The 24,129-nt window shown below is 40.4% G+C and overlaps 1 protein-coding gene across 2 annotated transcripts; it reads left to right on the top strand.

Moving 5' to 3' along the window:
- The first annotated feature begins 206 nt into the window (after positions 1-206).
- Positions 207-15,593, top strand: hic1 (hypermethylated in cancer 1). 2 transcript variants are annotated; one of them, XM_079353880.1, is made up of 2 exons: positions 207-432; positions 6,592-15,593. In XM_079353880.1, the coding sequence occupies exon 2, from the start codon at positions 6,609-6,611 to the stop codon at positions 8,772-8,774; it is 2,166 nt and encodes a 721-aa protein (XP_079210006.1). In that variant the 5' UTR covers positions 207-432; positions 6,592-6,608; the 3' UTR covers positions 8,775-15,593. The 2 variants fall into 2 exon arrangements, with proteins under 2 accessions (XP_079210006.1, XP_079210005.1); XM_079353879.1 differs by lacking the exon at positions 207-432 and adding an exon at positions 1,827-2,044.
- The last annotated feature ends 8,536 nt before the right edge of the window (positions 15,594-24,129 follow it).

Genomic DNA, 24,129 nt, shown 5'->3' with positions numbered 1-24,129 from the left:
ACACATGATGAATTGGACTGTTAACATAGACCATATTGGTATTTTATTACTTATTTTTATGGTGTGTCTTTGATTCTTTTTCACCCCTCACTCCCTCATCACACAGATCAGCTTGTCCATCGAAATAAGTCCTGTGGGACCGAGTGCGCCATTGGGTGTCGCTGTGCGCGTAAAGTCTTCGCCAGCAGGTTTTGGTCCGACCGGACCCCGACACAGTAAGAAGTGTCAGATGGTCTAGTTAACACGTGAGAAAAATCAGTATATGGAAGAAAGGGAAATACAAAGAAAACCGGGAGAGAACTGACAGGAAACAGTACGCGGAAGAGACGCTTGGGGAGAGAGCTGGACCTGGAGGAAAGTGCGGAGTTCTGAATGAGGGAATGCAGAAAAGGGGAGCAGACAGACGGCCAGAGCACCAGACATGAGTCCGAGGTAAGACTTGGATACGACAGAGTGGTGCGGAGGACCCACAAGCTGCGAACTGATGTTTGTCTCTGTCATATTTGCTTATGACACTAATGTTTATACCAGTTTCAAAGTTTGTCATCTCGTTGTGAGCGGATGTTCCTGATGTAGCCTTCGGAACAGACGAGGTTTCAGCATCTGGATCCTTTGGGCATGTCCGGCCTCAGGCTCATCTGGCGAACAGTCTCTTTATAGCAGACATTTGAATATTTCAGTCGTCAGTCTTAAGAAGACAATTTCAACAAAATATTTAAGTACAAAATTAACTGAATACATTTTGGATTTGATGTATAAGAACCTTAATAAATACAGACTATAGGCTTAGCTTTAATATTTCAAAGCTGTAAAGAACAACTTCAAGGTGCTGCTGTTGGGAAATAGGCTGCCTGTTAAATTATTGAGATTATTTCTTCAAAGAATGCAAAAACAAAAAAAACAAAAAAAGAGGCCAGAACTTTTTGATGTAGGCTCATAACCGTTTTACGACTATAGCATATGAAAATGTGGAATCACGTGTAATTATGTTGGCATGTCAATAATTACATTCAACATATAATTTAAAACATCTTATCTAACCATGCAGTCAGTAGCCTAGTAGCTTCAATCACTTCAATCTGTATCCAAGTGTATAGGTAATGGTGCAACAGGTGTCTAACCAGACACAGAGAGAGGGAGGTTTGTTAAATTTTAGATATTCAAACGGAGTTGTAACACACCTTTTATTAAACTGTACTTGATTTGAAATAATTAGAAGATGCACAACTACAGAATGCAAAGAGTTAAGCGCATTAATATCCCAATCCACACTTTGGAAAAACAGAAAACACGAGCCATGAATACATTTGATAAAAATGTAAACCTTGGGGACGAACTTAAATGAACTATGACGGTGTGTTCGGTGGAGTAAAATTTCTTTGTTTTTAAATGTAGAATAAAAAAGGTCACCAACTCTTGTTGTTTCTAATCATTAAAGAATTCATACCACAGTTTTAAGTAGGCTCACTGATCATAAATAACCAGCACATTTACGTGTATACAATAGTGTCCTGTCTCTTTAAGACGATGTGTTGAGAAGTTCATGTCGGGGTCACTTGAAGTTCCTGCCCTCGATGTTACCTTTTAGTTTTATTATAGACTGACATCACACGGGGCGCTAAAACACTTAAGGCGCACAGAGGCTCCATTATCATCCCGGTGCGCGTTATTGCTCCGACTCAAAAATAGCTAAGGAAATTACTAGAAAAAAAATAGGAGGAAACTGATGCTGGTCCGAGCACGTATTTTCTTTTTCTTTTTTTTACAGGAGTGGATGAGAAATAGTGGGAGAGGAGGGGCTGAAAGATACGCAGAAAAGAGGGAGAGGGAGGGAAGTGGGTGGGAGGACGGACCTAAGGAGCGACAAGAAATTCATATCAATTAATAATCATAAAAAAGAGCTGGCAGACGCGCGCGGAAAACTGGCATGGGTTTTTGGAGGCTGGCAGTTCAAAGCTGAAACGTCAGATATGACTCCTGGAGGCTGCTGAGATGATCATTAAGGGAGACTTAGATCGGATGGCAGAACACATCGGGCATGCAGGTAAGAGTTGAGACGCTGGTGCGCGAGGACATGGTAGGGATGCTTCGTGCTGTTAGAGGAAAACTTTTTATTTTTCAATATAGGCCTAAATGATTAATTATAACAAAAACTTATTTTATAGCCAATCATACAGCAGTTTGAATATTTGTATTCCAGTTTAACTTTATACGAAGCTCACTTTTAATTATCGTGTAGGCTAATTGCAAAATGTTCTTTAAAATTTGTAAGAATAGGTATAGACCGATCTAATGTTTTAGAATAGGCTATAACACGCTAAAAAAATCGTCTCAATATTTCAGGTTCAATTATGTTGAACCAAGCTATTTCTCGCTACACAAAGTCTGAAAAATAAATATCTCACCTTCCATGTGCCTATTTTTTTTAATGATAATTTGTGATTTATTTTTTTATTGTAGGCTACCCTATCATAGTTAAGTAACTTAAGGGAACGTGAACGTCTGTCACAAGGGAACTTACTCTGCTTCTTAATGGTCCTGTAATAAAATTTAAAAGGAAGCAGCAAATCAAAATGTTCCGTCAGGACTATAGAAAGCAGGCCTGTTTCACTGTTTAATGAAGTCAGCAACGACACCAGGGGAACTTAAAGAAAATAAATAATATTTGAAGGAATCATTTTCAATGCATTTTACTTAATCTAGTCTGCTGTACAAAAAAAAGGAAACAGGGTCTTGTGTCCTCTAAATGTGAAGAAACAGATGTTTCTGGATGCTGTTGAAAGGTTAAAAAAGAGGAAAGAAACAGCTGCCTCATCGCCTTCATGCAGGCAACATTAAGAGGAAGACGTTGTGTTTCTGGTGTGATTTAGGGCTTTTTTCTGTCCTTATGTCTTTCTGCGGAGATGAAGTGAAGCTGGTGAAGGATGAGCCGCTGCATCTCACAGAGATGCGTTCTCTCGTGATTCGGTTTACTGTACAGTATGTGACAAGCTGCAGAGTAAAACTAGATTAGAGAAACAGACTGAGAGGACGTCGGAGAAGCTTGAAGTCAGCAGACGAGTTAATGCTTTGCATGCAAAACCCGACGTCAAGCTGTTAGATGTTAACTTTTAAACGAGCCATTTGTGTTATCACGATACACGCAAATAACACTTAGCCAAGGCTGTGCAGATTTTAAAAAAAACCCATCAAATAAACGGGCTTATCGATCTTCAAAGCGAAGAAGAAGAAATTATTCATGAACAACTCTGAAATAGTTAAAATTCCTGCACGATATTTAATTACCCTGTCAACATTTAATGCTCAGAAGTGATGACTTTTACAATATCACAACCATTTAATTATTCTTAACCCACTTCTTAAAACTAAATCCAAAATAGTTTGCTGTGTAAGAAGTGTGTGATGATTTTTAGATGCGCAATAGCAGCGATCTATAACAGGAAACCGTGTCCCCATGATGTGTGCTGACTAAAACTCAACTTTTCACCTCTCCTAGGTGCTTCGCAAGATTTGCACTGCAGGCTGCACCTTTTCTCACTTGATTGTGACACTCACAGTTCGGAGCATTTTGCATGTAAAGCTTAATCCGTTTGTAAAAAAAGACGCAAAAATAAATGATTCAGATATAAAAGGATATTAGAAAATCTTCTTGAAAATTGTCACAGACTTTTCTCTGAAAGTTTTGTTCAAACTGTCTCTAAAAAAAACAGAAGTAGCTCTAAAGCATGGGAAGCAAATAGAAATAAAAGAAACAAAATCATCATTACAGCCTTTTAAGCAGATGTTTGCAGTGTTTATATGATTGAGGCTGCATGCAGAGGTAGGAAGTTTAGTCTCCTGCGCCACCCCCAAACAACAAACGTGACAAAAACAAGTTTTTGAATCATAATCTAATGCAAATAAACTGAGCTAGCAGCTGCTATTTAATACATCTGTAACATCTAAATGTCCCCAGCATGTTGGAGGGTCATTAAAAAAAAAGCTGTCAGATGAAAACATCCATGCAACCAGAGGGACTTGTGCACCCTTCATATGCGAGCATGTTCAGCTCCAACAAAATGATTTAATCAGCTTGTTTACCATAGCAAACAGAGCAAACAACGTGTAGCACAAGCTTTGAGTTTGTTTAGAGTAACTTGATATGTAGCAGACTGTGTTTTCTGAATAAATCTTTGCCATCGTAGATAGCTTCCTAACAGGATGCAGTGAGCTTAAACGCACCGTAGAGATTAAGACTTTTATAGAACATGTGTTATACTGTGGCCTTTCACTTTTTGTCACTATGCTGCATTAAACAGTGAACACAGATATTTTAGGAGGCAAGTCGTACTGCAGCTTCTCTTAATACTCTGATGGACAGTGAGTCAGAAGAAACCCTAGATGTGTTTAGGGGAAACCCACAGCACTTTGACTGTTGTTGTCACCACTGTTATTTTCAGCTTGCTGGGTTTTTTTTGTATCTGAAAATAATTCAAACAATTTGCAAAAATCCATAAAATGTGGATTGAAGTCTTAACTTCCACCTGAGTCAGGGCATAACGATCTCATTGTCTGTCATGCTTTGTAAGGCAGATGACCTGTGTTGCACAATGTAGACCGCTGACAGACGTGAACGTGCACATTGTATGTGTGTGTGTGTGTGTGTGTGTGTGTGCGTGCGTACGCGCGCTTGTGTCTAAGTATGAGTGAGAGTGAGTACACAACTTGTCACCCTGCTCTGCACCACCAATAACAGTAAGCTGAACACCCACTCATAGGCTAGACCTCTGCATAATCTCAACAAGTTGTGGAAAGTTCTTTGCTTATTCCTCATATAACTCCTCATTTCCAAACACGTTTGATGTGACCGACATTGAAAATACATAAATTATGAGCGTTGAGCAATCAAAGACAGACAGAAACCAGAAGTGGAAACAGTTGAGACAACTATAGACCTGATGGAGTTTAACCGACCATAACTTGCTATTCCCTCCTTTCAATTTCTACGATATTTAATTGGTTCTACGTATTATCTAATGATAAGTAATGAATAAAATACACGACACCACACAAGTAGTAGGTTTAGAAATGAAGACAGCACCTTTAATATAGAATTAGAAACTGAATGCCTTCGAATAGATCTCACATTTAAAGGACATTTAGGAATATTAAAAGGATTTCTTATGTATGCACGACTGTTCTCCGCATGATCACTTGATGACGATGTATTATTTTCGACGACTTTCAATTTTCCATTTCATAAGTGATGACTTTCTCTTCTGTTGTGGCATTTAAGTGTCATGCTGAACATGCATCCATGAAAATAAACTGCTAAAACTGCACTTGAAAGGGACCTTTAGCCTTAAGAATAACCTGTTTCTTTTGTAAAAGACCAAAATAGAAGCAATTTTTTTTAAACTGTTGAGAACTCCTTTGTAAAGAAAACATTTGTCCAAGTTTTTTTTTTTTTTTGTTAAATATAGATTCACACTTCCCTTTTTGCTCTGAATGAAATAAACAAGAAGTGAATGAGCTGATGTCAGGAAGGCCATGATCACACAGATGACATGATATTTTGTTGCTTGTTTCCCATCAGTGCGACATAGCCCTCAGGGACACTTTGAGACGTTTAATCTTGTAAGTAAACTATCCTCAGATGCCACTGCGCGAACAATACATGGTGTTTCATGCATGCAGCTGAAGTAGTTTATTTTAAACTTGATGGAACAATTAGTGTTGACGTTTGAGCGTGCGTGAATGTGTAAGCGTGTGTGCTGATTTACATCCATTGCGCGCTCTGTTCCTTATATGACTTGGCTGACCGAGGGGAGAGCTATCTTTTTTTGGATGTGTCCTTCCACCCGCAGGTTTATACCTGCTGTTCATCAGACTAGTGAAACATTCATCTCTTGCTTTGTTTAAAAGTCTGCACACCACCTCTGGAATACTTGATCAGGGAGCCAGCAGCTACAACTATATATCAGCACTTTCTTCAATTTCTCTGAATTTTTTTTCTCTCTCTCTTTTTGCACACTGCAGAGGAAGTGAACGTGTAGATTTCTGATAATGAGAAAACCATTGCGACCGCTCACCTTCAGCTAAAGTTGACTTCTACTAAGGCGCCTTCATGTGCACTTTCCATGCACAAGCTCAGCAACCTGAACATGTTCAATCAAGTGGAAACTATGAATTAAACACGATTCTGTAACTATTTTAAGCTTGAATTACATGTAAGTGAGTGGTTACTGCAACAAAATGTGATAAAAAAAAATGATAATAGGTTTCCATTATATTGCAATTTAAATCTTTGGTTCAAAAAACAAACAAAATTGATAATTTATTGATCTCATTAAATCCTCACAAATGTATCCTCAGGAAAATTATTTATTTTAGTGACATTTACTCTACTATTTTTTTTAACCTGATTTTCTTTTTGCCAGCAATTCTTCTAAATATACTTTAAACGTGCTGTGATGTGTAAAGCAGAACTTTTGAAACACTACTTAAAAGAAATGCAGTGATTATCATTTGGTCCAGAAAGGTACAGATTGTGGCCGTATGCATTGAAGTCCTGATTGCGGCATGACATTTTACAGATGTCTGTTGTTCCAGGTGGCGGACTGAAGACGATGCTGGATGCCATGGATGTTCCAAGTCATGCTAGGGATCTCCTGCTGCAGCTCAACAGCCAGCGAACCAAGGGCTTCCTTTGTGATGTCATCATTGTGGTGCAGAACGCCCTCTTCAGAGCTCACAAGAACATTTTGGCTGCCAGTAGCCTCTACTTGAAATCTTTGGTGGTCCACGACAATCTCATCAACCTCGACCACGAGATGGTGAGTCCTGGGGTCTTCAGGGTCATTTTGGACTATATCTACACAGGCCGCCTTACTGAGGGAGATCCCACCTCTCCCACTGAACCAAATCTAGGGGCCGTGTTGGCAGCAGCTAGTTACCTGCAGCTGCTTGACCTGGTGGCCTTGTGTAAAAAGAAGCTGAAAAGAACTGGCAAGTACCCTACACGCCCAAGTCCTGCATTTCTGCCCTACCCAAAGATGGGGCCTGCCAGTTTGGGTTTAGGAGGTGGGGGCAGGTATAGAGTTTCTACACCTGTCATTCAGTCCTGCCACAGCCATGCAGCACGGGCACCACCACTAGAGGAGCTGGTTCCCCATCGACTAGCTATCCATGCTGGGGAGCTGTATGCCCCCACCTCCAACCAGGGCTCCCAGGTGTTCCCCTCTCTGCAGCCAGCTCTGGCCGCCCAGCTTGGCCGTTCAGCCCACCCAGGGAGGAACTGCTCCCCCAATTTTGGCCTTGATCTCTCCAAGAAAAGCCCAAACTCCCAATCCCAGCACACACCCTCCCATCTGGCAAACACCCACAATGAAGAGGAGCGAGATGGGACCCAGAGTGAGCACAACAGCCCCATGCAGGGGACCAACGGGAGGGCCTTCACCTCAGAAAAAATGGAGTCCACAGATCAGACAAGCTCCCTAACTCCTCCACCTTTCCCCCATCTCAACCAGCCTCTTGCCCCTCACCTCCCCCACCTGCACCGCTCAGGTTCCCACGGCACAGATCGCTACCTGTGCCCCCCCAGCCCTGACAACCCCACAGACGGTGGAGAGGCAGGCAGAGACATGGGCAACATCTATCGCTGGGTGAAACCTGAGCCATACACAGCTGAAGATGAAGATGAGGATGAGGACGAGGAGGAAGGGGGCGAAAATGGAGACCAGCACCATAACCACAACAAAACTGGGGAGGACAGTGAAGGAGCAGACGACAAGAGTGGGTCAGGCACGGAGGAGACAGGCAGCAGTGAAGGTCGTCCTTCCCCCCCTGGAGCTATGGGGAGGTTCCACATGCCTTACGAGCCAGAGAGCTTCGGAGACAATTTGTACGTCTGCGTCCCCTGTGACAAAGGTTTCCCGAGCTCCGAGCAGCTCAACGCACATGCTGAGACGCACACAGAGGAGGAGCTGTACGGCAATTCTGGAGGGGATATGGGGAACACCAATAACACCAGCACCAAAAACAGCAATACAAATGGTTACGGGAGCCTGAACAGCAGCAACAACTTGAACAGTCTGTCCCATCTGGAAACCAAATCAAGCCAGGGTTTGGGTTCAGGCGGCATCGTGGAAATGATCCGACCTTACCGCTGCTCCTCCTGTGAAAAGTCCTACAAAGACCCCGCCACTCTGCGCCAGCACGAGAAGACCCACTGGCTGACCCGGCCTTACCCCTGCAGCATCTGCGGCAAGAAGTTCACGCAACGTGGCACCATGACACGCCACATGCGGAGCCACCTTGGCCTTAAACCCTTCGCCTGCGACTCCTGCGGAATGCGCTTCACCCGGCAGTATCGCCTCACGGAGCACATGCGTATACACTCCGGGGAGAAGCCCTATGAATGTCAGGTGTGCGGCGGAAAGTTCGCTCAGCAGCGCAACCTCATCAGCCACATGAAGATGCACAGCAGTGGAGGCACTGCAGGGGGTTTGACAGATGGGAAACTGAAGCTGGACTTTACAGAGGGCATCTATCCTCTGAGTAAATATGCAGCAGAGCATCTGGGGCTGAAGCAGGAGAAAGCTAACGAGCTTCTCATCCAAGCTCAGCAGCAACTGGTGGCCGAAAAGGCCATGGAGAGCCTCTACCCACTGTCCAAACTGGCCTCAGAGCACCTGGGCCTTTCCCACGACAAGATGGACATCCTTGGCCAGCCCCTCCCTCCTCCACAGGCCCTCTCTGAAGCTCGCACCATTGACCGCTACTCCCCAAGCTAAGACCATGTGACTGGTTAAAAATGGAAATCACCAAATAGGTCTGTGTGCACACACGTTTTTGCAGTATTCAAAAGCCATTCACCTCAACACAGTATCTCCTCTGCACCTCAGACTCAGGCCAAAAGGAATTGGTCTGCTAATGCACACCAACGAGTAAACTGTAAGTGCCTTAAATGCATCTAATGTATCTTAAAGTTCTTCTTGTTAAAGAAGCTCTGTGCCTTTCTTTGACCAAAGGACACTCACTCAAAGACATACAGTATTTATGCACACATTGTATGCATACAAACATTTTTAAAAAATCACAGCCATTGAGCCAAATTGCCCAATTGAAAACCAAAATGAAATTGTCTTATTTATTTTTGTATTATGGTGAACTCCAAAGAGAAACTGTTGCAAGGAAGCATTGCAACCTGACCCTAAACCTGTGTACCAAAAAAGAAGAAGAAAAAAAAGCACATAAGGACAAGATTCAGGGTTCTCGGTCCAGACCTGAGCGGAACTTTTACCAAATGAAAAAGCCAACTCTTCTGGACTTTAAAGTAATGCAAGGATGTATTTTTATGTTGTTGTTTTTTTTTTTTGTGTTTGTGGGGTACTGGACAATTTTTGTATCTCAATCTCCAACTTCACCAATCATGTCCCTGCTTCCCAATGGAAAACAATTACAATACAGAATAAGCAAGTTCTTCAGCATTTTGGTTAAGTCTAATTTCCTTAATATATTAGTGTGACCCACTTCCCTAACATATCTTTTCTGACTGTAATGTTAGCTAAGAGCCTTAAACTCAGCTTTAACTTGATTTAAAGCTTCCTTTAATATTCTGACTAACATCCTCCGGCTTTCAGTTGTTATTGAAAAAATTAGAAAGCACAGCCCTGTGATGTCAGAACTGGGACATGATTGCACATACCCAACTGATGACACACTGATCCCTGCTTATGATGAGTGTAGCTTCATCGAAAAAATGGGTGTTGTCTCTGAATTGTTTCAGTATTAACAATAGTGGAAGAAGCCAAGCAGAGAGGCAGGGGACAGGTCAGAATTGATGACATAAAAATATGTCGTTAACTGTCAGGAGGAATAACTAAATTCACATTAGCCTGATGATTAATCGTGCAGCGGCAGTAGTCAAATTCTGCTCCGCTGTCCCATCTCCCTGCTACTGTTGACAGGCCATTTGAGTGTTACAGGAACACACATACCCCCCCCTCCCTTTTTTTTCTGCACATACATACACATAGCAGTTTGCTAATCTGCCCATGATAGGAACATGAGAAGGGGTTTGTGGGTCTTCCCTGGAAGCCGGCGTGCGAACAGCAGCACACCCCAGCTGCTGCGCCTTAGTAATCCCTGTGAAATCTTACTTTCTCCAGGACAATTCGCACTGCTCGCCAGCATCATGTCCCATTTCATGCCTGCCATCTTACCCCTCTGATCCACTTATTAACACCTCGTGCAAGCCCAGCAAGTTTCTCCCTCCATCTCCCCTCTCCTTCCCTGCTGGTATCAAAGAATATTTCTGCGTTTGAAAACAAAAGAGCACTTAAAGGTTGCGGGTAGACGGCACATTTTTTTCTTTTCTTTTTTTTTTCAAAGAACATTCTTGCTCTTTTCTTGCTCATTGTCTTTTTTTTCCACTTTCATTGTTGATTCAGATCAGAAATGTCTGACCACTATAGTGCCAACGCCAACCTCAGTGGGTGAATGTGAAGACTAAAGCCATAAATACACTGTGATAGACGTAGTGAATCTTAGAGGCTTAGAAAAATTACAGAGAATTACATGTGCCTGACTTTTGGGATTGTTTTTTTTTTCTTTTTTTTCCCAAGTATAGTAAATTAAGGGCTTCTTGTCTGTAGCATTTGATCATATCAAACATGTTTTTTCTGTCACTTCTTTAGTTTGATTTGAAATGAAAGCAGCGCACGTGAAACTGGTGCTTACCTCAGGACTGAACCCAGCATGGGGGCGCTAAGCTTTACTTAACCTTTATAAACAATTCATCACACACTTTTTAATTTCATTATTTACAGGGCACTCTTCCTGTGTTAAACCTGTGGTTATTCATGTGTTTATACAATCCTTGTTACTTTCATGAGGGAGAAATAATATGTGATATTAACTTTTTTTTTTTTTTACTTTTTACTATGCTGTATACATTTCTATTGTGTGTCCTCGAAGAGGCTTCTGATGGTTTGACCAACTCCATTGTTATAACACGCGGCAAAAACATTTTAGCAGCATCTTAACTGGCTGTTTGTGAATTCTTGAACCACACTTTAGCTAAAAGGATGGCATTAGTGGCATTCTGGTTTCAAACATATATGCAGTCAGGTTTAGTTTGCAAGTGTAACGTTTTGAAATGTCTTTTTAAGGCGTGATGTATTATCAGTTCTTCCCTAGACAGATGAGCATTTTTTGTCGCAGGGCTAGCATGACACCAGCCTCATATTATTTGACCTCTTTTCTCCAGAGGTCAATGAACTCTCTGTTGGAGTCAGACTGAGTCTGCAGATACAAACAAAAACAGAGAGGAAGCATGCTTGTTTTGGATGATGTTTCCATTTTTATTAAGCACTCAGACCAAAAAAAGCTGAAATTCACTGTTTTTTACAGCAAAAAAATTACCGATGTACGTATAATAAGTGTAGAAGTATAGGCGGATGTCAGTCGTGGGAATTTCAGCCTCTCTCATTCACAAGTTTAAATGAAAAATCTTCTCCTTTTCCCTTTGCTTACACCATTAAAATAACACAAAGTGTTTACACTGTCACTCCAAATCTGTGCAGGAGGGAAGAGAAAGATAATGTCAGAACATTTCTGTAGGATGTGCTCTGTTTGAGATTTGCTTAATTGCGTTAATGTGTATGCGAGACAGAGGAGGACGATCAGGTATCTATAGAAAGGGGGAAGCTTTTCCTTGTGTGTTTGTATGTCCCAATGCCATTAGATTGGATGAGGGGCTGTTAATGCATGTCCTGGGAATAATTTTGGCGTGAAGGAGACGAACTGAGGAGCAGGAAGTGAACTTTTGGCTGGTGTGTCGTGTCGGGCAGGATGTGCCGTGTGTTTCTGCTCAGAGGCAGATAGAGAGACGGAGAATGAGGAGGGAGAGGAGCAGGGAGAACGCAGCAGGGTGTGCGCGAGCCATTGTCTCAGTATGAAAGAGTGTTTCGTACTTCTAAAACTCTCCATTCAGAAAACAAGCAGACTGTATCATCTCTTTTCCTTCCCGTCTTTGCTCTTTGGGAGTGAAACCTCTGCTCAGTATCACCGTGATACGACATTGTGGGCTTTCAAGGGCTGCTCAGTGAGGAAGCCGTTCAGACATTTTGTTACACTTTCAGGATGCCACGGATAAAACTTTTTGGCTTCCTTTCGTACAGAGGAATTCATTACAACATTTTCTCCATATGTGTGTTATTTTGAATTAGGGCACAGTCAATTAATATGCAAGGACTGGCAACTAATTCAAATCATATGTGCAAAACACTGCCTGTATTTCTTCTTCTCTGTGGTTGTTTCAATTAGAATAATTACTGAAGTCTTGTTTCAATCATTGGCGTAGCCGCTCATCCCATGAGCTCTTTATGCGATCTGCCCTCAGTAATGTAATTTATATGAGACACCAAACAGAAAGCCTCTCAATACCACCAAAGTGGTTAAGATGAAGACGTTTTGAAAGTAATAAAACGAGGCACTCAAAACAATTTATGGGTTAAATTAATTGTTGTAATGAAAACAAATTAATGCTAATATAAATAAGCGCAGTATAAGGCAAACCACCAGCTCTGAGATGTGGGTGGATGTTTTTCTTTTATTTAATTTCTAAGGCCACTTCAATCTTATCTAATAATATTATGGCAACCATCCCGGTCCCATAACTTTTATAACACTAACAATATAGATGTAAAAAGGAGCTGGATGAATTCCAGCAGCCCTCATGTAGACCAAAAAAAAAGGGTTTAGCTTTATGATAAAAATGCAAAGTATGCCTTTAAGCTTTCTACCAGTGACAGCAGGCTGAGGTCACCTGTGTCATACTGATCGGAGGTCTGTTTGACATTAACTGTATTCGACCATGTGTGCCAAAAGGACTGAAGCACTTAGCAGACATCCCCTGTGCTCAGAACAAAAATCAGCCGCCATTTTTGCCTTGAAATTTCCAATTGCTTCATTGTCCAGCATAGCTTCTGACCAACTTTGCTTTAATCTGAAAACTGTTGCCTTATCAGAGCACAACGCCAACATGACACTTTTTTGCACATTTACTTTACCAGGACAAATGTTTCAATGTAAACTGGGGCCAAATAATATAAATAACCAAGCTTTTCTTGGTGTTGCACCAAGAACTGACTCTCTTGTCAAACAATACAAAAGTGCCTTAAACGAAATCAATGACACTGCAATAACTTTGGAAAACCTGTGTGTGTGTCTGTGTTTGTGTGTGGAGATGTCCTGTCTTGTCTACACAGTGCACCTGTCTGTCTCCATGTCTGAACGCCTTTCCCACAGTGCAGCAGGGCAAAGTACAAGTCAGAGATTTGACACTTTCTAGTCTTTATTACAAGCAGCTGCTTTAGATTTATTTCCCCCGCACTGCACTTTTCTGGAAAAATCATTGTATTGTGATTTTTATTACTCTCATGATCCCATAGAAGTCCCACAATTGCCTTTCCTCTGGCACTTTGCTTCTCCTCCTCTTCCTCCCTCCAGAGCAGAGCTTGGCCACGCTCACTCTGCGCCCTTATTACCTCCACTCACATCCTCCCTTCTCACCTCTTTTTGTCCCCTCTCTCTTCTTACACTTCTCTCAAACCACTGACCCACTCCGCACGTTTCCCCCTCCTTCTCCTCGCCCATGATCCACTTACTTCCAGCTGTTTTTCATGCTGAAGAAGACAGTTATCTAAATGTTTATGCAAAGAGCTACTTTCTTTTCTTTAAGCCCTGATCAATTTCCAAAATGAACGTTGTGGCATGTGCTAAAATACACCATATGATGGGCCAAATAAAAAAAACCTGACATGGTTATTGTACTCTGATCCTGCGGCAAGGCATCGGCTTACAAAGGGAGATTAAAGACAGCCTATCGCTGTAGAGGAAATGCAGAATAATGTGAGGGGAAATGTTCAGACAAAAATATTCGCAGAAAGATGCCAGTAAAGTAAACACGTATAAAATTGCACAATTGAGCCGGGGCCTTGGCTGCAATGGCCAAGTCTTGCACTGAGATAGAGAGAAGAAGAAATAGAGCCGAGGAAAAGAAGCAGAGTGAAAATTGGCTTGTGTTTGATTGTAAATAACAAGGAAAAGATGTTTGCTTTGTGTTTCTGCTCACCTCTTTTTTCTTCATTAGTTTCCTTGTCCTCTTTCAGTAATTTTACTTGCGAGGAAATAGTTTGTTTTTGTCTTCTGCCTTTTCATTGTTAGTTTCTTCAGGAAGCATTTTTAACATTAACATCATGTCAGCGTGCCCTCAGAGATGTCATCCTTCTTTCCAGACTGAGCAATTATCAGCTAATCAGCACATGACCCACAGACGACTCTCTGTAGTTGAACAAGGAAAAGCGGGCTGTGGCTGCTTTTGTCGTCCTCCTTCTGTTTGACTAAAATTTGTTTCTGTCTTTACATTGAACATAAACATGGCCGACTGACTGACAGAGTGGACTAAGAATCTTTTAGTTTAAAGTTTAAAAACTTCTGCTCCAGATCGGTTTCCTTTCAAAGGAGCAAGGGGGGAAAAAAGCAGGGATTTAGCCGAGCTAAAGGTGGTCAGGGAGAGATTTGATTGTATTTCTCACACAAACACACTCATGCAGACCCACACACGCACAGCTGCCCGGCAGATTGCTGCTCCAGATTAGGTCAGATTAAATTAGGCTGCCCTGCTCCGTTTGGAGTGTCACTTCTTGTAGAAAAAGCCATTATATAAAAAAAGAAAGGGGATTCCACTGACAGCTTTTTCTTCCAACACACACTAAAAGCTGAGATTCAGGGTCCTCTCTCTCACACACACACACACACACACATTTTTCCTGGGAGAAAGGTTATGTGATGAAGCGATGGATTACGACCAGATAAAGATTACTGTGATGTTTGGAGGTGCTTGTGGTTTATGGGGAGAACGTTTAGCAGGAACTCAAAGTGCCACGAAGACAGCTCCAGATATATTCAACTTATTTTTTAAAGAATAGATGCACACAAATTTACAACTGCAATAAGATTTCTCAAATATTTGTTCTTGGGCTTTTTATGTTTTTATTTGAATGATAGGATAGTGGATAGTTTTGAAAATCGGAGGGAGAGAGAAAGAGTGGGGAATGTCATGCAGGAAAGGAGCCACAGGTCAGATTGGAACCTGAGTGTGGGTGCTAACCACTAGACTACAGGTGCCCTGAAATTACATTTTTTTTTAGCAAAAGACGGGATTTACTTCAGCAGGTGTTTATGAATCATAAATTTGTGTTTTTTTTTGTTTCTAACAGAGTTTCTGCCATCCAAACAGTTTAAAGCAATACACAAAACCACACAGTATTTTTTTGCATTTTCTGCATTTCATTGTCAATATTGATCTTACTTTTGCTTTAATGAAATGAATGTATTTATTGCATGTCAAAATGTTTTATAGTAAATTTTTGTGTAAATTTCAATTGTGGGTTTTTATAATAATTTCATTTAATGACGGTGTCTCGATACAAACATGTTGATCAAGCTTTTTTTTTTAAAAAAGCCAATGTGAATACGTCATGTTTGTTTTGTTTGTTACTATACTCAAAATCAACTTGGCAATAAAATGAATTGCATAATAGAAACATGTCGAATTATTTATTTATCAGGAATTTTTTGCATGGTCTTTTCAAATACAAATACCGGTAATCAGAAATGAAGATCCATAAATATGAATTCATAGTTACCAAAGTCTTTGAATATACGACTAAATTAAAACTATTTTAAGTGGAATAACACCAGGCTTTTCTGTTTTCCCACTCTTACATACCATAACTTTCAGTATTATGCCAGCAAAGAAACACGTTGTGCTTTTAATACATTTATTGTGCATGATATGAGTTTCGCATGAGACCAAAAGAGAAAAATACGAGACATAAGACCACGATGGAGAGCATTTCACAGCATAGATGACCACAAAAATGAGCTACTTTTGTTCATTTTCCTATGATAAATTCGCTTTTAAGTCCTAACTCTCCCACATGGAGACGTGTGAGTGCCTCATTTAAGACGGAGAATTTCAAATGAATCTCATACATCACACACAGTCCACATGCAACAATGAACAGATCCATTACTCTGTCAGCAGGAGCGAAACCAGCCAGGCAGACAGACACACACACAAACACACTAACACACACCCTTTTTCACTGTGTAAAAAGCACCTTATTATCAACCGCACATAAGAAATCAAAGTGCCTTCCAGATGTTTGATATGAATCAAGCGTCGTGCCACAAATCTCGTCCTGACATTAAACAAATGATCATTTCTCCTCTCAGCTGCTGTAAATCAGCGTTCATGTAGCTGAGGTGTTTCCTGAGAGATCAAGTTCACCAGGTGTAATGAAAGACACCTTCCTCCTGTGTGCTGTTTGAACAGTAGGTGAAAACAAAAAGAACAGCGGGATATTCATCACATGTCCTGGTTCATTCTGTTCCCCAAACCTGGACGTACATGCAGGCAGGATTTTCTCTGAGTTAAAGGAAAATTCCAGTTGATTACAACGTGGGCTTCATTTTCATAGCTGTGGCCTTCAAACTGTATTTGACAACTGAGAGTCCACTAACTAGCTTTTTCCAGAGCTTGCAGAGCTAGGACATGTTTCCAAGGGCAAGAATTAACTTGCCAAGATTCTTTTGTTGTTGCTTAGCATTTTGGACTCACTTACATGCTGAGGTTCAGGATGATAGCAATGTCACCTAATGAAGCCCTACAGAGCAAGTAAAACACAATGATTTAACAGGCTATGGACATTGTGTTGATCTAAACGTCTTTATTTGGTTATAACAGGTGATAAAAAATTGCAAGCCCCTGGTGGTGGGTTTGTTGCTCTAGGCATTGGTGTGAAAGAAAATGTGACCCAGGACGAGCTACAGGCTAATGCATTTAAAGGTAATTTATTTTTATTTATTTATTTATTTTTGGGTCACAATGTTTCTTAGGTAAACAATCTCATTTAATTGAATCTAATCGAATCTAATCTCTTTCAAGTCTATTAAGATATGCAAACCTACAAGCAGAAACACATTTCATTTTGTTTGGATGTATTTTTTTGATAGCTCGTTTGAAAAGTAAGATCTGGATCCATGCCACAATTTGACCCACTTTATCCAGCTAAAAAAACAAACAAACTGTGCCCATTGATTTTACTGTAGCTTCTCTTCATGACAAACAGATAAACAGTCAGCACACACAAATAAACAACCTCTGTATACCTCTGTTATAAAGTCATTTGAATTGCCCCCACGGGACGAATAAAGCTTTTTTTTTTTTATAATTGAATTTGAATTGAATTAAAGTTCAAATCGTGCCTCAAGGAATGATTGCTTTTTTGGAAGATTTAGCAGTGGATGTTGTCGCCTATTTGGCAACATTACTGAATAGTTGTATAGGCGACTGAATCAAATGAACGAAGTTACAGAGCTTTTCTTCACTGCACATTATATGTCGCCTTTCTCTGTGTTGAAAGCGACATCCACATCCCAACTGTGAGGGATGTAAACAGTAATATTAATATTCTCTTTTGCAATTAAACGAAGGTGAGAGTTGTTTAAAACCACTGCCATTTGGTCATGTAGTTCCAGATATTATCTGATCATGTTCAATAGCAATGATGGTCAAGATAAGATAAGATAAGTTATAACTTAAGGGTTGCTATACAAAATAATACCCACTGCTCTCATGGACAGGCCACGCCTACACTCTGCCTCTCTGCCATTCAGATGCAGCTTAAGTTAAATGTCAAAGGTCTGAGGTGTCCGGTGTCGGGCAGTGGATGCCCTGGTCAGGATGGTAATGCCAAAGAGGGACACATGGTGGGTGCCAGGACTAAGTATCCCCCACTTCAGAGACTAAACACCGCTGCTTAGAGATGAGGATGTTGTCATAGTAATGTGTCAGTTAGCATTTTGGTTTCACAATGTATCACAGAACTTGTTAGGATGTGAGCAATGTTTGCCTCAGACCCTGTTTACCAGAAAAAGGAGTTTATTCATATAAGTAGTGGATTTTAGTGGTTGATTTCTAGTGAACTGGCTGTTTACGTAATATTGTGCTTTAGATGTACAGTATGTTGAGTCCATTGGGCATAAGAAGGTCAAAGGTGTTGACTGAGGAGTCATTTAAACTCTAACACACACACACACACACACACACACACACACACACTGCTGTCAGAAGATCATTAAATGAGTTTTTTTTAATCTATCTTTGTTTGTGGATCAGTGACTGTCGAGTGGGGTGCTTTGTGACTATTTTTTAACTCTTCCTTCGAAGCATAGAAAGAAACGTTTCAGTAAGTGTTAAATAAAACCAAGCAACTATCAGAGAATCAAGATTAGACAGGATGAGGCATCTTAATTTCCTGCAGCTTTGATATCTGTGTATTTTCCTCAGAAGTGTAATTTCAAGCTGTTGTTTGTGTTCTTAAAATCTATGTTATGTTCAACTCAACCAAAACAATATACAGGATTTCAGCTGATTGTTGTCTTTAGATATTTAGCATGACCTGAATGACTGAGAACCTACACAGACGTTCTTAGATAATAAGCAAATATAACAGAATTGAACACATTTATTGTATAAAATAAGAGTATCTTTTTTTCTCTTTTGTCTTAAAATCCCACTTTTGATTAATGGGTAACACTCTCGGTCAGGGTCCACGAATTCTGATGAATTTCATACATGAAGTCATGAAGAGGTAATACTAAAGTAATCTTGACTCCGTCAACAGAAACTCAGCAGATTGATCCGTTTTTTTAGTCCAGTCCCTTAAAGTAAAGGGATCATGAACATCCGTGTATAACTCATGACTCTTCATGAACACCTTAATTTATTGATTTATTGACGTATGAAGATACTGCTAATACATGTGCACAAACTGTTAAATCACAATTACCTGTCAATCCGGTCAGACACATGCTTAACTCGCATAACCAGTATTCTATATAAAATCAAAAAGGATGAGTCAGACCAAAGTTGTGTTTTGTACCTGAACATGTACAATTATGTTGTAAAAACAGGCATTTCCAATTGTCTTGTCTGTGACTTTCAGGTGTCTTGGAGCCTGCCTCAAGTGGACACTTGAGGAACTGCCGTTTTTTGCACTTCTGCATTGGCTTCATTTTTCAATAACCGAGAATTTAGCTTAAAAACAAATTATTGAAAACAGACAAAGTAGAGGAAACTTTAAGCATGGCTATATCAATATTTGAGGACAATCACAACTTTTTCCATGTTGTTTATGGTGTGAAAGCTATTACTGAATTTAATGGGCATTAACAGCTTTCTGCTGAATAATTCTCAGATTCATTAAATGCACAATATTTTCAGGCTGTTACAGCAATTCACTTGACCTATTAGGTGTTTCCAGTAAATGTGTCACATGGTCCTCTGGCTATACTTTTAATTACTTTATTTTGATAGATGGCATACTTTGTGTATAACTCTAACCAATATTGGATGAGAGTTTGCTACAGGCCAGCAAGAGGAACCAAATGTTGGCTTTAAATCCTTCTCTTTTATCTACTTAATTGGTGCAAAACATTTTGGAAGTGTAGAAATGCAAAAACTGAGAAATAAAAGAAGAGAAGAAACAGGGAGACAGACACATCTGTCAACTTGAATGACCTTCATCATGACCTTTGCATGTTGTGTCTCACGCCATGTTTTACAGTCTCCCTCTTCCTCCTCTTCTCATGCCTTTCTCTCCCAGCCCCGCTACATTAGACTCCCACTGAATGGAAAACAGCTGGGTTGGGGACTGCCCAGAGCACATTATGCCCAATTCTTCAATGAATCCCCTTCTACCTCTCCCCTCCTTCTCTGTCCAGTTCACTCCCTTGCTCCCTGTCCTCATTTAAGGTGGGGCTCGCAGCTGAAACAAAAGAAAAACAGCCTGTATGAGAACATGTTTCTCACCCACATATGGTACTTTCTCCCTCTGCTCCTTTCTGTGAATTCATTTCCCAACATTACTCCCTCGCGATCCTCTGGTGTTATGGCTGGTTCAGCTTTTGACAAGTTGAATAATTCTGAGATATAATGCAGCTGAGCTGAACGGCGAAGAATGCGTAAGTATGCATACAGTAAGGTAACATGTTGGAGTTATTCCTTTGCCCAGATACCCAAACTAGTTCACCCGCTGGGGTGGCCATGAGGTGCTGTGAAGACAAAAATACATAAAACCTGTCCTTTGATTTCTGAAGAATGTGAAAGTCTCATGAGGTCCATTATAACAGAAGCACAGAATTGTGTTTTTACAGGTTTTAAGGTAGCTGCAATACATAAGTTAGCATGTCATTTATCAGAACAGAAAAAAAAAACCTGAATATGTTTACTGGTACTTGCAGAATTTAGAAGTGACACTATGTAACTTTTATAATTTAGAAAATAACAAAACCTTAGCATTGTAACAAGCCAAAATCTGGCATGTTAACCTCAATATGCACTGCCCCTTTTTAAATACATAAATAAATAAATAAAATAAAAAGAACAGAAGTATAATCACCTTGTAGCTTTACAGGAAAGACTATATTAGTAGTCACTGCATATCTTGAAACAAAGAGTCAATGACTTGAGACAGCCCACATTCTGGTCGTCTTGTAATGCCAACACATATCTGAACTGTACAAATATCCTCTCAAAGAGTTCTTCTTATGTGCAAGGGTCATTGCTAACAGTCTTGACTAGCAACCAAAGACATGAGAACTGTGTTGGCATTATAGGACAACCTCTGTGATTGCATTGTTTCACAAACAGCCAGTTTAATCTCATATAGTTCAAACAGAGACTAAATAGTTAGCGGTAGCTGATTTTTTAAAACATTACCCTTCAGCTAAAGTATACCACCTTCATTTTCTTCATTGTGTCTTGCATGCAACCAAGGTTGGATAAACAATTATTAGACAAAATTACTTTACTGTAACCAAAGTTGTCTATATTCATGCATTTTAGACATGAAGCAGCAGCACTGATTCACTGTGATGTTTCTGGCAAACATGCCCCCTGCTTTTGGCGCAAGACTGCATCCAGAAAGCATCTTACTTGGTCTTGCTCGACCAGCGGCCTGTTTAGGATAATAATAGCTAACAGTGTCTGTTAGCTAACAAAATGTTAGCTTCACAGATTTCACCAAGTCTTTTTGCTCATTAAGTCAATGTTCCTATGTCATTGTAACACAAAGTTTTATAATGAACCCCTTGGCTTTTAAAAGGAAATGACTCAAGAGACTGAAATCAATCAAACAAGCAAACTGTGTTACGAGTGACAAGGAGGATTCTGATAGTGCTGGGTAATTTTGTTGTGTCATTTCAAAAAAAAAAAAAAAGTTACTGAGCACGATAAAGAGATGCAAAGTATGAAGAGGAAGTATTGCTTGATAGGGTGTATACTGTGGGCAACGTGTGAGTTTGTGCATCTATGCCAGTGCAATTTCCTGCCACAGAGTTGACTAACATGAGGGCACCTGTGCTGACAAATCCACCCATCCTGTTTCTCTCAGTTCACACAATACATACATGACCTCTCCACCAAAAAAATACTTCTCGAGCCAAAAAGATGCTAAGAAAATGAGATAGATTTTTGAAATATGCAAACATGTTAGAAAACAGTACATTTTTCAGTCCTGCACACCTTTAAGATGATGTTGAATTTGTGCTTTCCAGTGTGTCACACCATTCACTATGTGATAATAATAACTTGTCTAAAAAGTTCATGAACGTGCCAATATCAGATGCTGGAACCAAACAAAGAAAAGAACACACAAGGAACCAAGCAGGGACTTCACATCATAAATTTGAAGATCCAGCACAGAGGAGTGCAGCGGCCAGACAAGCCTGGACAAAGTTGCTTGGCCTTGGGGGAGAGGGGCTGACGGCCAGCCTGGCTCTGTGACTCACACATACACACACAAATATGTAAAAATATAAATATATACAGGCAGCCCCAAACATCAGAGGTAATAATGAGATCTTTATCTATCGGGGGAATGCCTTTTTTTCTGAAAGCCTGGAGGGAGAAAACTTTTAAACTAATGAGCTGGCAAGCAAATAACCACAGTTCAAAAGGTGATCTGCAAAGTGTGTGTTACAGACTTCTGCTACAGACTGTGTGCGTGTGTGTGTGTGTGTGTGTGTGTGTGTGTGTGTGTGTGTGTGTGTGTGTGTGTATGCTCGGCCGAGGAAATGTGTGACTGTTGTGAAACTAAAGAGTGACTTTATGTGAAAGTGTTGGCAGTGAGGTGTATTCTTTGTATGACACAAGGTGCGAAGGTAACAGTGCCGGATCTATCGCTTGGAGCTTTGACGCTTGTCTAGTGACGCGATTGTGTGCTTGTGTGTGTGCTCTGGCATGTGTGTTTCCTTGTGTCACAGAGTAGAGAAAGTCACTGAGCTGTTAAAAGCAGAGTGTCCATTACCCCTCTCAGTGTGGAGTTACACACTTAAAAGCAGTCCATTAGTATTTTGTTCAGTTTGACATGGGCAATATATTTCCAAGAGCTTCATCACTTTCACTTAGTGTGTGGGTTTCTGCCTGTGTGTGTGCGTGTGTGTTTTTGTGGAAATGTGCGTAGATACTTTAAGGTGAGAAGAAAGTGAGGGTGTTGATTTGTGCAAATTCTGACTCTCTCAGCAAGTGTCTGTATGTGGGTATTGTCACATAAATGTGAGAAAAACAAACTTTCTGGCCAATATTTTATTTTTTGTTCTACTCAAATCAAGCTTCAAAGATGAGTAACCTTTTCTTAAACTATTTCGGTTGTGTAGGATGCACAAGTCTCTAAATCGAATGTAAACATCTTTCCTTTTCACCAATCATTTGAATAGCCATGTTCATTGTATTTGATTTAAAGGGGCTGTATAAATACTTTTAAATGGTTAATTGATAGTAATCCCAGTAGTTGAGGATAAGTTTTCCATTTATTGACAAATTGCTGGTTTTGTCTGTGATGAATCATGTCTGTACATTTGTTCATAACCTAAGCAAAAAAAGTAAGTTGCTTTTAAAATAAGTATCTGCCAAATAAATGTAAACAGTGTAAAAACTAACAGACTACAGTAAAATGTAAAAAAGAGACAGCATGTTGTAAAAGCACATGTGGCATGGAGAGGTTACTGGCCTGTTTGCGATTCTCAGAAGACGCCATGTGTGTGTCATCCAGCTGTAGATTAGAACCCCATTAGCCTCAGTGGCTGGTCTGCTGTTTAGACTGAGTGTAAACACAGAGAGAGGGATGGTCCGACATCTTTTGGCCTCCAGATAACACACAACAACATGTCTGGACAACCAGGCTTCACCATGCCGTGTATGTGTATGTGTGTGTGTGTGTGTGTGTGTGTGTGTGTGTGTGTGTGTGTGTGTGTATGTGTGTTTGTGGTGTCTCCTGTGAGATTGCACTGCTGGTTGCTCTCATGCCCCCCCACTGGCACCATCCTCACTTCCTGTACCAGCTGCAGCTTGTCTCCCCTCCTCTTCTTTCCTCTGCTCCATTACTCTCTCTTTTGGGTTCGTCTGTCATTCCCACGATCACATTTAAAAAAGTGTTTCTCTGCTGAGTCATGAGCACAATACTCCCATCAGCAATAAATATTATTAGTGGGTTTAAGTGGAGAATGTAGGTCATTAAGTGTAAAAGCAACACAGTTCTATTTGAGGGCATAAAAAGTGGGTGAATGTATTATGAAAGCATGAATGCCTGTTGTTTTACCAGTAGCATGGACATAAATTAAAAGCAAATTAAGATCATACATACATATATACAATTTAAGTGTGTTCTTTCAAATTCTGACACTGAACAATGATAAAAGAAATCAAAGCAAACACGACACACAGCACCTCAGCAAGAGCTGTGCTTCATGCATCTTGCTTAGTTGCCCAAATAGACGTATACAAGTCTCTTGAACTTTACATAAGGGATAGAATGCCTTCATTTAAAAAAACAAAAAAAATCCATATTGCAAGCTCAAAAATCACTCATAGGTGGTGAATTGAGTGCAAATGATGACTGCATCATTTTTAGTCAATCAAGACATACAGATGGAATATTTTGAATTTATTGTTTCTAAACTCACTCTTTTAAGTACAGTCTGGACACAAAATGCATCTCAAGTTTTTAGGAGTGC

Source organism: Symphodus melops (genome assembly GCF_947650265.1).
Source record: "Symphodus melops genome assembly, chromosome: 10".
Taxonomy (NCBI): Eukaryota; Metazoa; Chordata; class Actinopteri; order Labriformes; family Labridae; genus Symphodus; species Symphodus melops.
The sequence above is the reverse complement of the archived record's forward strand: the minus strand, read 5'-3'. Positions and strand labels throughout refer to the sequence as shown.